The sequence below is a fragment of the Conger conger genome, chromosome 17, assembly GCF_963514075.1.
Source record: "Conger conger chromosome 17, fConCon1.1, whole genome shotgun sequence".
NCBI lineage: Eukaryota > Metazoa > Chordata > Actinopteri > Anguilliformes > Congridae > Conger > Conger conger.
This window is the reverse complement of record NC_083776.1, coordinates 30,534,238-30,546,281: the sequence shown is the minus strand read 5'-3', so window position 1 is coordinate 30,546,281 and position 12,044 is coordinate 30,534,238. Positions and strand designations below refer to the sequence as shown.

The 12,044-nt window shown below is 39.2% G+C and overlaps 1 protein-coding gene across 2 annotated transcripts in view; it reads right to left on the bottom strand.

The window, feature by feature from the left end:
* Positions 1-4,277, bottom strand: part of LOC133116456 (protein diaphanous homolog 3-like) — a 354,934-nt gene extending 350,657 nt beyond the window's left edge. For both annotated transcript variants that reach the window (XM_061226003.1, XM_061226004.1), the window contains exon 1: positions 3,902-4,277. In XM_061226003.1, coding sequence (XP_061081987.1) covers positions 3,902-4,048 — 147 coding nt within the window. In that variant the 5' untranslated portion in view covers positions 4,049-4,277. The remainder of the gene's footprint in view (positions 1-3,901) is intronic.
* Between the last annotated feature and the right edge of the window lie 7,767 nt (positions 4,278-12,044).

The following is a 12,044-nucleotide window of genomic DNA, read 5'->3' as shown; positions in this document are numbered from 1 at the left end:
TCTTACTGCCTGAGCCATGTCATGCGTTCCATGAAGGAAATTCTACTCTTTTACTGAAGTCCTGGCAGCTTCACAGTTGGTGGTCTAGGGGCACTGACAGATTTGTGATTTAAAGCAAGACAATACACTCATACAGATTATACACTCGCACACCAGTCATACAACAATGTTACTCCTCCAGAGGCTGTATGTGTGACGTGAATGTGCTTGCTGCAAGATTTACCTTCACCTGCAAGTTTGGAAAACATTCTTCACCTCAATTCATCACTGATATTTTGTGTTGCTGTTGGGTGTAGGACGGCAGGATAAGGTATGGTGCAGGGAGGTTAGCAGGGATATATTATTGGGGCAGGTCTGACAGAGCAAAATAGGTGCTTGTAAGTAGGGGTGCCACAAGAACCGATACTTCAGTTCCAAGTCAATTCCAAAATTCTGAAAAGGTATTGGCACTACTTTTTCTGCAGTATGTTGTGCAAGGCATGAGTTTGACTCCCTCCTGTATGTGTAGTAGTGGTGGGGTAAAACATTGATACAGCATAGTATTGTGAACAGTTATTGTGAGATATTTCGTACAGCCTATAAAAGTAAGGTTATTAGCAAGAAATGCCTAATTTCTTGCTAATGAGGGTCAGATTAAATCTGGAAAACAACCACTCCCATCCCGTGACAGGAGGGCTGTCACGTTAAACCTTTAATACAAACGGTAGATAAAATAAATATTAATTTGTTAAAAAATGCATAATAACACATTTGTCCATGCATTTGATTTTTATATAAACCAAGGCTGCTAAACCCTGTTCCTCGAGATCTACTGCCCTGTAGTTTTTCATTTCAGCTGTAATTTGGCACCCCTGATTCTACGATGTGTGCTTTGTCAGGGTTAGAGTGAAAACCGACAGGATAGAAGATCTGCAGGAACAGGGTTGGGCAGCCCGAGTGCAAACAGATCTCTCCAAGTGCAAAGAGGACTCCAACAGACTTTGTCCCATAGCCAACAGTGAATAAAGGCATTGTGTCTTCAGTTACAAACATAAGCTTGGTCTCTTAATGAATACAAAGATTATACAGCGGTCATACTTGAATTTACCAATAGAAGCAATCGAGGTTTTGAATCAGACACACAGCGTTTGCCCATGAGACGGTGCCCAGGACAAAAGGGCAATTTACCAGAATTCCAATGCCTTTGACTAATTGACTTGATTAAAGCAAGCAGCTAATGAACATTTTGCTAAATAATTAGCAGATGAGAAGAATGAGCTGTTAGAAAACTTAATTAACCATGTGATTATAAGGGTAATAATGAAACATGACTCACTAGAAACAGCAAAAACTAAACAGACCAGTGATATTGGAGAAAAATGAACAACTCCACACGGCATTTGTGATTCCGGAAGGCCAAGTTTGATTTCTTCAGGTTACAAATGTGCCATTCGCAATCAAACAAGCAGGTAATACTGCCACAGAAAGCCATACAAACACCTTGAACTCAGTGACCGGCTTCAAAGTGGCTAACAAGCCACAATAATCTCAACACAAGCCCCTAAATCCTCCCACACTCCAACCATAACAGACCTGCCATATTGGCCACATCCTGAAGCAGGAGTCTACGGCGTGGTCCCAACAAATCCGCTTGTTTGCTCATATGGTGACACGTAGACACAATACCAGCAGCATCAGTCAGGCTGGCACGGCCAGCCAGCACAGGATTACACAGACTAATCCGCCAGCTAATTTTACCCTTTGATTTAGCTCAGAGGATCCCTGGCTTGGCAAAGTCAGCGAGCCATAAGGAACGGCTCATACAGCTGTAGTACACCTCTTACTCTCTACCTGGATTTCATGGACTATAGTGGTCTCATTCCTTCGGCAAGTAGCTAGCCGTTCGATATTTTCTGCAAAACTGGATACAATTTTACGGTTTACGGTACTAGCTTGGTAAGGTCTACTTTGACCTTTCCACTCCTCCTGATTTATTCAAGTGGTTGATAATCAGCATCTCATCGTTACAGAATTATTTCTCATTTGCTATTAATTCACTCCAAATATATGGTTTAAAAATGCTTTTTAGTGTTATAATTCAGTCCTTAGGTTGTTAGGTTTTAACATGCCTGTTTATTGTTCTCTAGCCTTATTTTAAATGTATTGCATTAATCTGAGCACTGAAAGCGCTCTACAAATAGTTACTGTTATCACTACAGTTCAGAACTACAAGGATCTTTGGAATTTTTTCACAGTATTACTCAAAACCCTTGAACAAAATACTGCCGTTTTTTCTTTGTTGTGCTGGCAGTGTGTTCTGAGTCACAGGCATAACCCATCTTGCAGCATGATGAATGCGTTTGTAGAGTTCTGAATTCATCCTGCTGCAACCATCATGAGTTCCATAATCAATGGCGATTAGTGAGCCCACTCCAGAAGCAGCCATGCAAGCCCAAGCAATGACACTTTCTCCACCGTGGTTTACTGATGAGCTTGTATGTTTTGGATCATGAGCAGATTTCTCCACACTTTGGCCTTTCCGTCACTTTGGTAGAGATTAATTTGTTTCAGAACTTTTGCAGCCCATCTCTGTACATCTTTGCCAATTGTAATCTCGCTTTCCGATTCTTACAACTGATGAGTGGTTTGCTTCTTGTGGTATAGCCTCTATACTGCTGCTCTCAAAGTCTTCTTCAAATGGTGGCTTGGGATACCTTCACCCCCTGCCCTGTGGAGACTGTTTATGATGTCATGCTTGCTTTACTCCCAAAGATCTGGTCTTCACATTGGTTTATCTTTTCTAACACAAATGCAGTCTTCACAGGCATAACCCATGGCTAAAACCAAGAGTAGACATTGAGAACTATTTATTGTTTAATCAATCAATCTAACAGGACACATCTTGGCAACAAGAAACACCTGTCATTCACATGTTCCAATACTTTTGCAAAAGGAGATATGTTTAACAAATCTAGATAAAATAGCAGGAAATAAAGGCTGAAATTCAGATCATGTACATCTTTTCCCTTGAAATTAATTGTCTTCAGTGTATAGCAAAACGAAAGGAATTGACCTTGCCGTTCCAATACTTTAGGAGGGGACTGCAGGACAAGTAGTCGCTCATATAACTCCTAACCTTGCCCATTCATACAGCAGAAAAGATGATGGTTAAGTGTCTTTATCAAAATTACACCATCTTTCTTACACATTAACCAGCAGCTCCAGACTTTAAACTCCAGTTCGCAAACGGATTACTAGAATGTCACAAAACTGGTGTTTCTTGTCGTCTTTCCTGATCTTATCGGAGTTAATGTACAGTGAAATTATTTCTGCTATTTCCGGAGAAACGGTCTGCCCGGGAACACCGTTTGGTAGCTTAGTTGGCTCCTCCCTATCTGAAGTTAACGTTCCTAGCTAAGATTGAGTAGCTTAGACAAGATTGCATGACCAAACACATTCATTAAAATGAATTAAAGAAAACAATTCAATACAGTATTTCAGTAATACATTAAACTAACAGCTAAGTTAGCTGATAGTGTTGGCTAACATGACTAGCAAACCATGTGTACAGTGAGGCGAGTTAGACTAGCCTGGATTAACGTTACATGACTTTACAGTGTAAGAACAGTTCAGCTAACGTTAGCTATATCATTTATTAGCTAACTTTTAGCTAGCATTAGGTTGGTCCTTCTATATTGTTAATGTTAGCTGATGCTACCCAAGTCAACTAGCTAACTTAACAATAATTTAATATAAAATAGCTAGCTATTATACAAGTTAGTGTGACGCAATGCAGTAGCCAGCTAACTAGTGAACACGTATCGTTCTGCCCCAGCATGGATGAAGTCAACTTTAGCAAGTTAGCTGGCTAGCTAATGTAGCTAAGCAGATACATACACTCCGTAACGTTAAGTTTACTTACAAATTTTGGCTTTCTTTCCCCTTCGTCGCTTCCATAACTCCCATGAGAAGACGCTCCAACTCCGCCAGGAAAACATTTCTTTCGGTTAAATTTATTTTCTCTTCCATGACCAGAAGACTCGCAACGTTGGTGATAATTTTCCATCATCAAAATTTGATAACGTTAACTAATACGTTAATTTACCTACTTTTGCCAAGGCTATGTAAAGTTTTAGATAATCTGGATGTCCTGCTACAGTTCAAAATTAGCTGGACATGTCCTAGTCCATGTTGGTAGCTTGCTTGCTAGTTAGCAAACGTGAAACGCTTTCTTACTCGCTAGATGTAGCTAATTATCTGTCAGCAAGGAAAATAAGATAACGCTACCTGCAAAGAAAAAAAAACAAAAAAACAACTGAAACAAGCAAGAATATGCAGTCACGTATTGCTAATACATAGCTAGCCAAATTAGCCCAGCTTGCAGCATTTGAATGAGAGGATTTCGTAGAGAAAATGCCAGCTGGCGCGTTTAGCTTCGAGTCCAGTTAACGTGTAGTTTAAATATTTAGACATTCAATGGACTACTTTTTCATGACAAATCTTTCTTATTGTTGGTTTAGCTTATTGTCTGATCGCTGTCCGTAGGCCTGCTGTAATACCAACAAACCTAACCGAAAAATTTTAGAATTCAGATAATCCCGCCACACTTCTGACAGTGAAGGGTTGGATCCAGCCAATCGTTGGCTTTGGGCGCTCGGACTTGTCAAATATTTCGGCTACGTGATTGGCCATCAGAGATGCCATTCATACATTTGGACCATTTTTTCGTCTTTTCAAGAATGCGGGACCTGCGCATAAGAGACAGTGGGATTGGGTATTCGCAGGCACTGGTATAAAAAAGAACTAAATGACAGTTGAAATGGGATCTGTGAAGCTCTGCAGCTGGTTTACAGAATTCAAACTCGAGGTGGTAATGCAAACACTATTTTCAGCCCGTTTTACGCACCCACAATAGCCACGTCACATTCAAGATTTAATTTCAGTACTATGAATCGCGGTACGAAAAAGTAGCTTTACACAAGTAATTCACAAAAATCTTGTTGAATTTTGTAACTTTTTAATGGTGCATGTTTTAGCATATACGGTCCTCTCTAAAAGTACTGGAACATCAAGACCAATTCTTTGTTTGTCTAATACACTGAATACAATTGGGTTTGAGATAAAAAGATGAAGAATTCAGAATTTCATCTTTGATTTCCTGATATTTACACCTAGATTTGTTAAACTACTTGGAACATAGCAGCTTTGGTGTCAGACCACCCATTTTTTAGGTGAGTTAAAGCAATGCAACAGAGAGTATTTAAGTTAATGAAAATAAATAACACTTAATATTTTACCCAGCATATCCCTTGCAGAGGTCCTGGGTTCGAATCCCCGTCGGCTGGGGCCTCTCTGTGCGGAGTTTGCATGTTCTCCCCGTGTCTGCGTGGGTTTCCTCCGGGTACTCCGGTTTCCTCCTACAGTCCAAAGACATGCATGTTAGGTTGATTGGAGAGACTAAATTGCCCGTAGGTATGAGTGTCTGAGTGAATGGTGTGTGTGTCCTCGGATGGACTGGCGACCTGTCCAGGGTGTATTCCTGCCTTTCGCCCAATGTATGCTGGGATAGGCTCCAGCCCCCCTGCGACCCTGTTCAGGATAAGCGGGTTCAGATAATGGATGGATGGATGGATATCCCTTGCAAGCAAGCATATCCCTTGTTTGCAATAACTGCATCAAGCCTACAACCAATTGACCCATCACCAAACTGTTGCATTCTTCTTTTGTGATGCTTTTCCAGGCTTTTGGGTTAAGGTCTGGTTCCACTTTTTCTCCCCAATGAAGTCCTTTGTGGTGGCAGTGTGTTTTCGGTATTGTCTAGCAGCATGATGATACAAAATTGGATTGATACAAAAGGTGATATGTTCTAAGTTGTTGAACAAATGTTTTGATCTCAAAAATTGTCTTCAGTGTATAGCAAAAACAAAGGAATTGACCTTGCTGTTCCAATACTTCTGGAGGGGACTGTATGTTCTGTTGCTTGTTCTGTTTTGTTCCCTTGTCATAAAGTATTTTTAGTTTGAGAAAAAAACATTCCAATTAAACAAATACAAATAATGCATTCTTTATATTATGAGTATGATTATGATTATGATTATGACAATGATGATGATGGTTATTATTATTATTATTATTGTTGTTGTTGTTGTTGTTGTTGTTGTGAATAGTATTATTAGTATTAATAGTATATTTATTCTTGTCCTTCAATAGATTTACTCATGGACAAAATAAAGTATCCTCTTTAGATAGCCAGCTCGTGCTAAAGCCACCATGTTAGTAGCAATATTAGTGTAACTTGCAGGATACCATAACTGTCTTAGTAGCTCAAATGTGATGTTTTAATAACATTATTGACTCTTGTTGTTATAAGTTGATATTGTGTCAGCCTACTCATAAGCTAATATATATTTCAGCTTTGTGATTTGACTTTGTTCTTTGCAGCTAGCTTGCCCTTATCTATACATAACATTTAACATTTATTGCTTCTGTCATAAATCATTCATATTTATCTTAATATAGTTTTAATTTAGATGTTGAATGTTACCAGTAATGTAAAAAAATGTTTTGGAAAATGTTCTTAAAATAGACAAGGACAGGCATAGAAAAAAATGCATATGGAGCAGTAGGAGGGAATATATTACACAAAATGTTTAACTTTTTCATTTGGCTTTGATGGGATAGGCTTAAAAGCATCAGCACGACAGGAGAAAGAGATGCTTTACTGTATATCACAGCAAAACTGGCCGATGTGTACAGCTCAGTGTAGTTCTTGCTGTCACTGCTGGTCTTTCCCTGACGGCATTGAATGAATGTATAAAATGATTTATTTTTATTTTTACACCACAAATCCACTTTTATTCCACTATTACTATTATTATCCACTATTATTCTTAGTTTAATTACATTAAGTAAAGAGATGTTGCATAGTTACAAGGACACCAAAGACATTGGGGATGAGGGGAGAGAGATCAGAGGACATCTGGAGTAATGCAAACACATGGGGTTATTCTACTGCACACATAATGTTGTCCATAAAAGGATTGACCAGTTCTGACCAGCTGAAACCTGGAAATGTCGTCCTGTCTGTGTGCCAGGCAAGCTAACCTTGTGTCATCTTCACGGGGTTACAAGAAGGGATCCCATAATGAAATATTCTAGTTGCACTATGTAGGCTACATATCACTATAAATTAATTAATGAATCACTTTATTTGACAGATGCCCTTACCCAGACACCACTGTGAAATGCAGCACAGAATATTAATAAGAACACAATCAAGAGCAATATGACCTGCTGCATACAGCTTACTACAGCATAATGCAGCAAAATGATTTAGCTTTGGTCATCTAAATCAATTAAACAGGCAGGTTAATTTCAGGACTTAGGGTTAGAGAATACATTTTTGTTTTATTATGCCTTCTTGATTGGCCCAAAGAGTTTTTGTGTGCAATGTTTCAGAATTTTATCAAAGCATATCACCTTCACAATGGCTGGGGTTTGGAGGCATTTATGGAGGCATTGTGATTTTATGAAAGAGAATACATTTCAGGTAAGTAAAACATCAATTCCATTTGTACAAATGGTTGAAATGCACATGCTTGTTCAAGCTATAACTGCATGTGATTGAAATACTGCCCATCCCTGTTCAGGTGGGCCATGACAAAGAGGAGGCTCAGGTGCTACAAAGCCTGTCTACCCCCAAAAGAAGGAAACTTTTCACCCTCAACCCACCTGTACTCACGAAGAAATAGACATCCACCTCAAATGCTGACACACACCATTGGTATAGCTATTAGAGTCTATAAAATGGAGGACATTCTGCCCTACCTGCCATGTCCCAAAGTTTACGAGGAGATGGTGTTTCACAGGTGCCTGTAAGCAATTGTGTACTCATCATAGTTCAGTCTGCATGAAAAATCTCATTGCCACCAATCAGTTTAAAATGTACCATAGCATATATGAGTTCTGTGTGATAGTATGTTTGCGTCATTCAATTAACATTGACAACTTGTGTTAATAACTGTTATTGGTATGCTTTTCCTATCACATTCATTTATCAGCCCCAGAAATGGATATAATAAAATGGAGATTATATTTTGATACATTTCTAGAAAATATGCAGTAATAACAGGCAGTAAAGGGGATAACATACATTGACAGCTTTGTCCCACTAGATGGTAGTATTTTATAACTCACCAGTCTGTTGCTACAGAATATTAAGAAGACAAGTGCCATGGCAACACCACATAACTCCAATAAATAATGAGCCTCCTTTATGAAACATGCATACAATCAGTTATAATCATAAACTGAGCGTAAGAAGGTTCCTATGGACATTTCAGCATTCATCTATTCTTGTTGGCAAAATGCAGCATCCCCAAGAATGGAAACAGCAGAACTGTTCATCATTCTGGAATGACAGTTTCATGTATCTGTGTAATTAAAGGTAAGCGAGTCTTAGTTTACCAGTCATAAAGCCATCGTAAATATTTCACGACAGCAAAAACTTCAGCCGTGGCTAATGCTGGGCATTATGACATGGCATGACAGCTTTGTGTAGCTTTTTAGTGTAATTAAAGTGACCCTTCATGACCGCCTTAGAACAGTTTCATCAACAGAAGAAAAAGAACACTGCAACTGCTTTTTAGATGCGCACATTTATTGTAGCCAGGGAAGAAAATAACAGCAATACAAAAAAAGTGTAAGAATTTTAGATTACATGGCACACAAAGACACACACGGTATACTTATGGACTCTTAAACTAAAATAGGTTCTGACAGTTTATCTAATGTAAACTTGAATCAGCTTTCTCTTCCTGGTTTTAGTGTCTAAAAAGCCCACAAACTGTTTGCAAAGAGCAGTGACATAAATATGTGACTTACAGTTAAAAGTTAAAGGTACAATAGGTAAGATTTTTGTGTAAAAAAAAATTGTTACAAGACCATTGTAAATCCCTTCCTATCATTGAAAAAGGTTCACTGACATGCAGACTCACCCTCTGCCTGTGTTTATAGTCCTTAAATTCATGTTTCGAAATATGCAGTTGACAGACCACCAAAACATTGTATAGCTGTACAATAATTCAAGCTCATTGGTTGAAAATGGGTTCTAACTGCCACAGCCAATGGCGTTTCAACGTCAGCGCTTTGGGCGTGTTTGCTGCTGCAATTCCTCTCTTGACCGTTAGAAGTCCGAAATGACCTATTGTACCTTTAAGCTGATGACATAAAATTCAGGACAGATTGGAGTTTTATTCAACAGGATTGATAGAACTCTGAGGATATTTTGGTTCTCCAATCAAAATGTAAAAAAAAAAGAATATCAAGCACAGACCCATGGCACCTGTGACCAGTACCAGCTCACATGGTACTACTTACTGCAGATGCCTTAACACAAAATACATCTAGTACAGAGGCTGTCATAAATATACTGAATATATAAATGGTTGGCATTTATATAGCGCCTTTATCCAAAGCGCTGTACAATTGATGCTTCTCAGTCACCCATTCATACACACACTCACACACCAACGGCGATTGGCTGCCATGCAAGGCACCGACCAGCTCGTCAGGAGCATTTGGGGTTTGGTGTCTTGCTCAGGGACACATCAACACAGCCTGGGCGGGGATCGAACCGGCAACCCTCCGACTGCCAGACGGCTGCTCTTACTGCCTGAGCCATGTCGCCCCTTGTGTTGTGTTGTGTCGATCCCATATCAAACCTCCAAACTTAAATGTTTAAGAGTTTATATATTCAGAATACCAGAGCTAAATCAGAAATCTCAGTGTGTATTAAAGTCCTGTGCATTCACATTATCAGCTCAACTACCATGCACAATTACCTGTGCAGTATGTGCACATCTCAAATATACCTGCGATTGTCCACACCTTTTGGAACATTGCAGGGTATTGCCTCAGTCCCATATAGGCTGTGGGCAGTAAAATGGAGATGATGGCTGCTTACTGTTTCCAAAGGCATTTTCTCCCAGAGGATGTACGGAGGTCACCAGATCTGCGTCATTTCACTCGTGGTTCCTGATGCGAGAGCGTCCATCAAATTGACACCAAATTCAGGCCTCCTGGAAACCTGGCAAATTGTGTATTTGTAATGGGGTTTCAGCTGTCAGAATAGCCATCGACGAGGGTGTAAGGTTTGGTGCTGTCCTGATGGATGCCATCGATGACTCAGTCAGGTTCTTGTGAATTCTTGTCAAACACTGTATAATGATCTTACAACACCTCAGACAAAAACATTTGCAACCCCAAGTAAATGTGCACCATGTGGGTTGGAGTGTGTTAAGGTGACCTTGTGTTCATTAGCTGTCAGTGTCAATGTACGGAAAGAACAGGCCAACAAGTGTCTGTGCCCAATTAGAATATTATAAAAGGCAGCGTTTTATAAGCATGTTTGGGAAATCATCCTGTTTGAATATGTCACAACCATGTTCCATCATTTCCTCAAAATGAAATAATTAAAATGTAAATGATAACAAATAATGACAATTACAAATGAATGAGTAAAAATAAATAGTGATGTAAATTCAGAGGATGATACCCCTTGCTATTGCTTGTATTGGACACATGATGTCACTAGTAGGCAAAGATTGAGAAAATGATCCATTTGTAATTTGCCCCTGTGTGAAAACAATCGTACAAAGAAAAGAGTTTGAGTTTGTGTGTTGGATAGACAAAGTACTTGTATCACGAGACAAGGGATAGCCAATAGCATGTGCGATTAGCTCAGATTATATGACAATATTTTTGTTTATCCTTTGGAACGAAGCTCTAGTTAGTCCTTGGTTGGTAAGTAATTCTATAAAATAGCGTGCAATTGTGTGGCTGTGTGATGTGTAATGTTTAATGGGTAAGCGGAAGATAACTCCTGGTTGAGTCACAGTTGTGTCCATGTCACATGGCATGGAAAAGATGAAAAGATGAAATGATAATGTTCTAAGCAGTTGTAGATGGCAGAGATATTGCCAAAGAAAACTCTTGGAATCTATGCTCAAAGAATTTACGTGTGTACCAACCGACAGGCTTGGTCTCAGGTGCTGCAACCATGAATCACGCGGTTGTGTTTTTTTTCCTGTAGTTCAAAGTGGGATTGTTTTCTTCAGATACACAAGATCAGTTAATCAATATGTATTAAGGCAATTCTACTAGTGCATTGTCACAATCCCAGACCCTGTTAGTGGGGAAAGAAACACCCCAGGAAAAGATGTTTGAGCTAAAGACTATCTCTCAGGAAATCAGTGAAATAGAACCAAGGAAACACAGAAGTGGTGAAAATAAAAACAGAAGTGACAAGGTAACATCATCTTACAAGCACTATGTGCCTGAGGGACCCCCATCTTCTGAAATGATTCCCACATCCTCGCTTAGGGGAATATTGCATGAAAGAAGCCATCTCACAGGTAGACAGAACTCTAATCTAATTTTTGTAATGAAATTATTTAATGTACCTGATCTTATGCCATAATAAATATGCTTGCTATGAAGCACAGAAATGTACTACATCTAGTAGAAAAAGAAATTAACTGCAAATCCTGCCTTGCAATGTGGCCATCGGAGATGCATTCAAAATATGGAAATTGCTGTTAAACAAAAACAGTGTGCAGCTGAATGGTCTTTAATAAAATGCCCTCAGAGTGCGACTGGCTTCTGTTCATTATTACTGAGCATGATAAATAATCTAGCATTTATCGAGGCACAACATAGGTATAACAGTGTATAATTTGTATTTCATTGTATTAACAATCCAGAAATAGTAAATGTATGCGTTACTAATATCGTGTTGAATGTCCTCTGAAGGTGAGAATCACGTACAGCAGTTCAGTCAATACATGCACAACATTGCAGATGCCTTCCAAAGAGTCTTTTGTATAGTTCTTGCTATCTAAAATGTGTGCACACTGTAATTGAGCATCTACTCTTTCAGTGTCCGTCACTGAGATGGCTGACACTCAAGGCCGAACGCCTTTGCTGTTTGCAGTTATAAAGGGCTTTGCTAAAAGCTATACAGTTTCCAGTGGAGTGCTCATTCATTAGCAGAATATGTTCTGCTC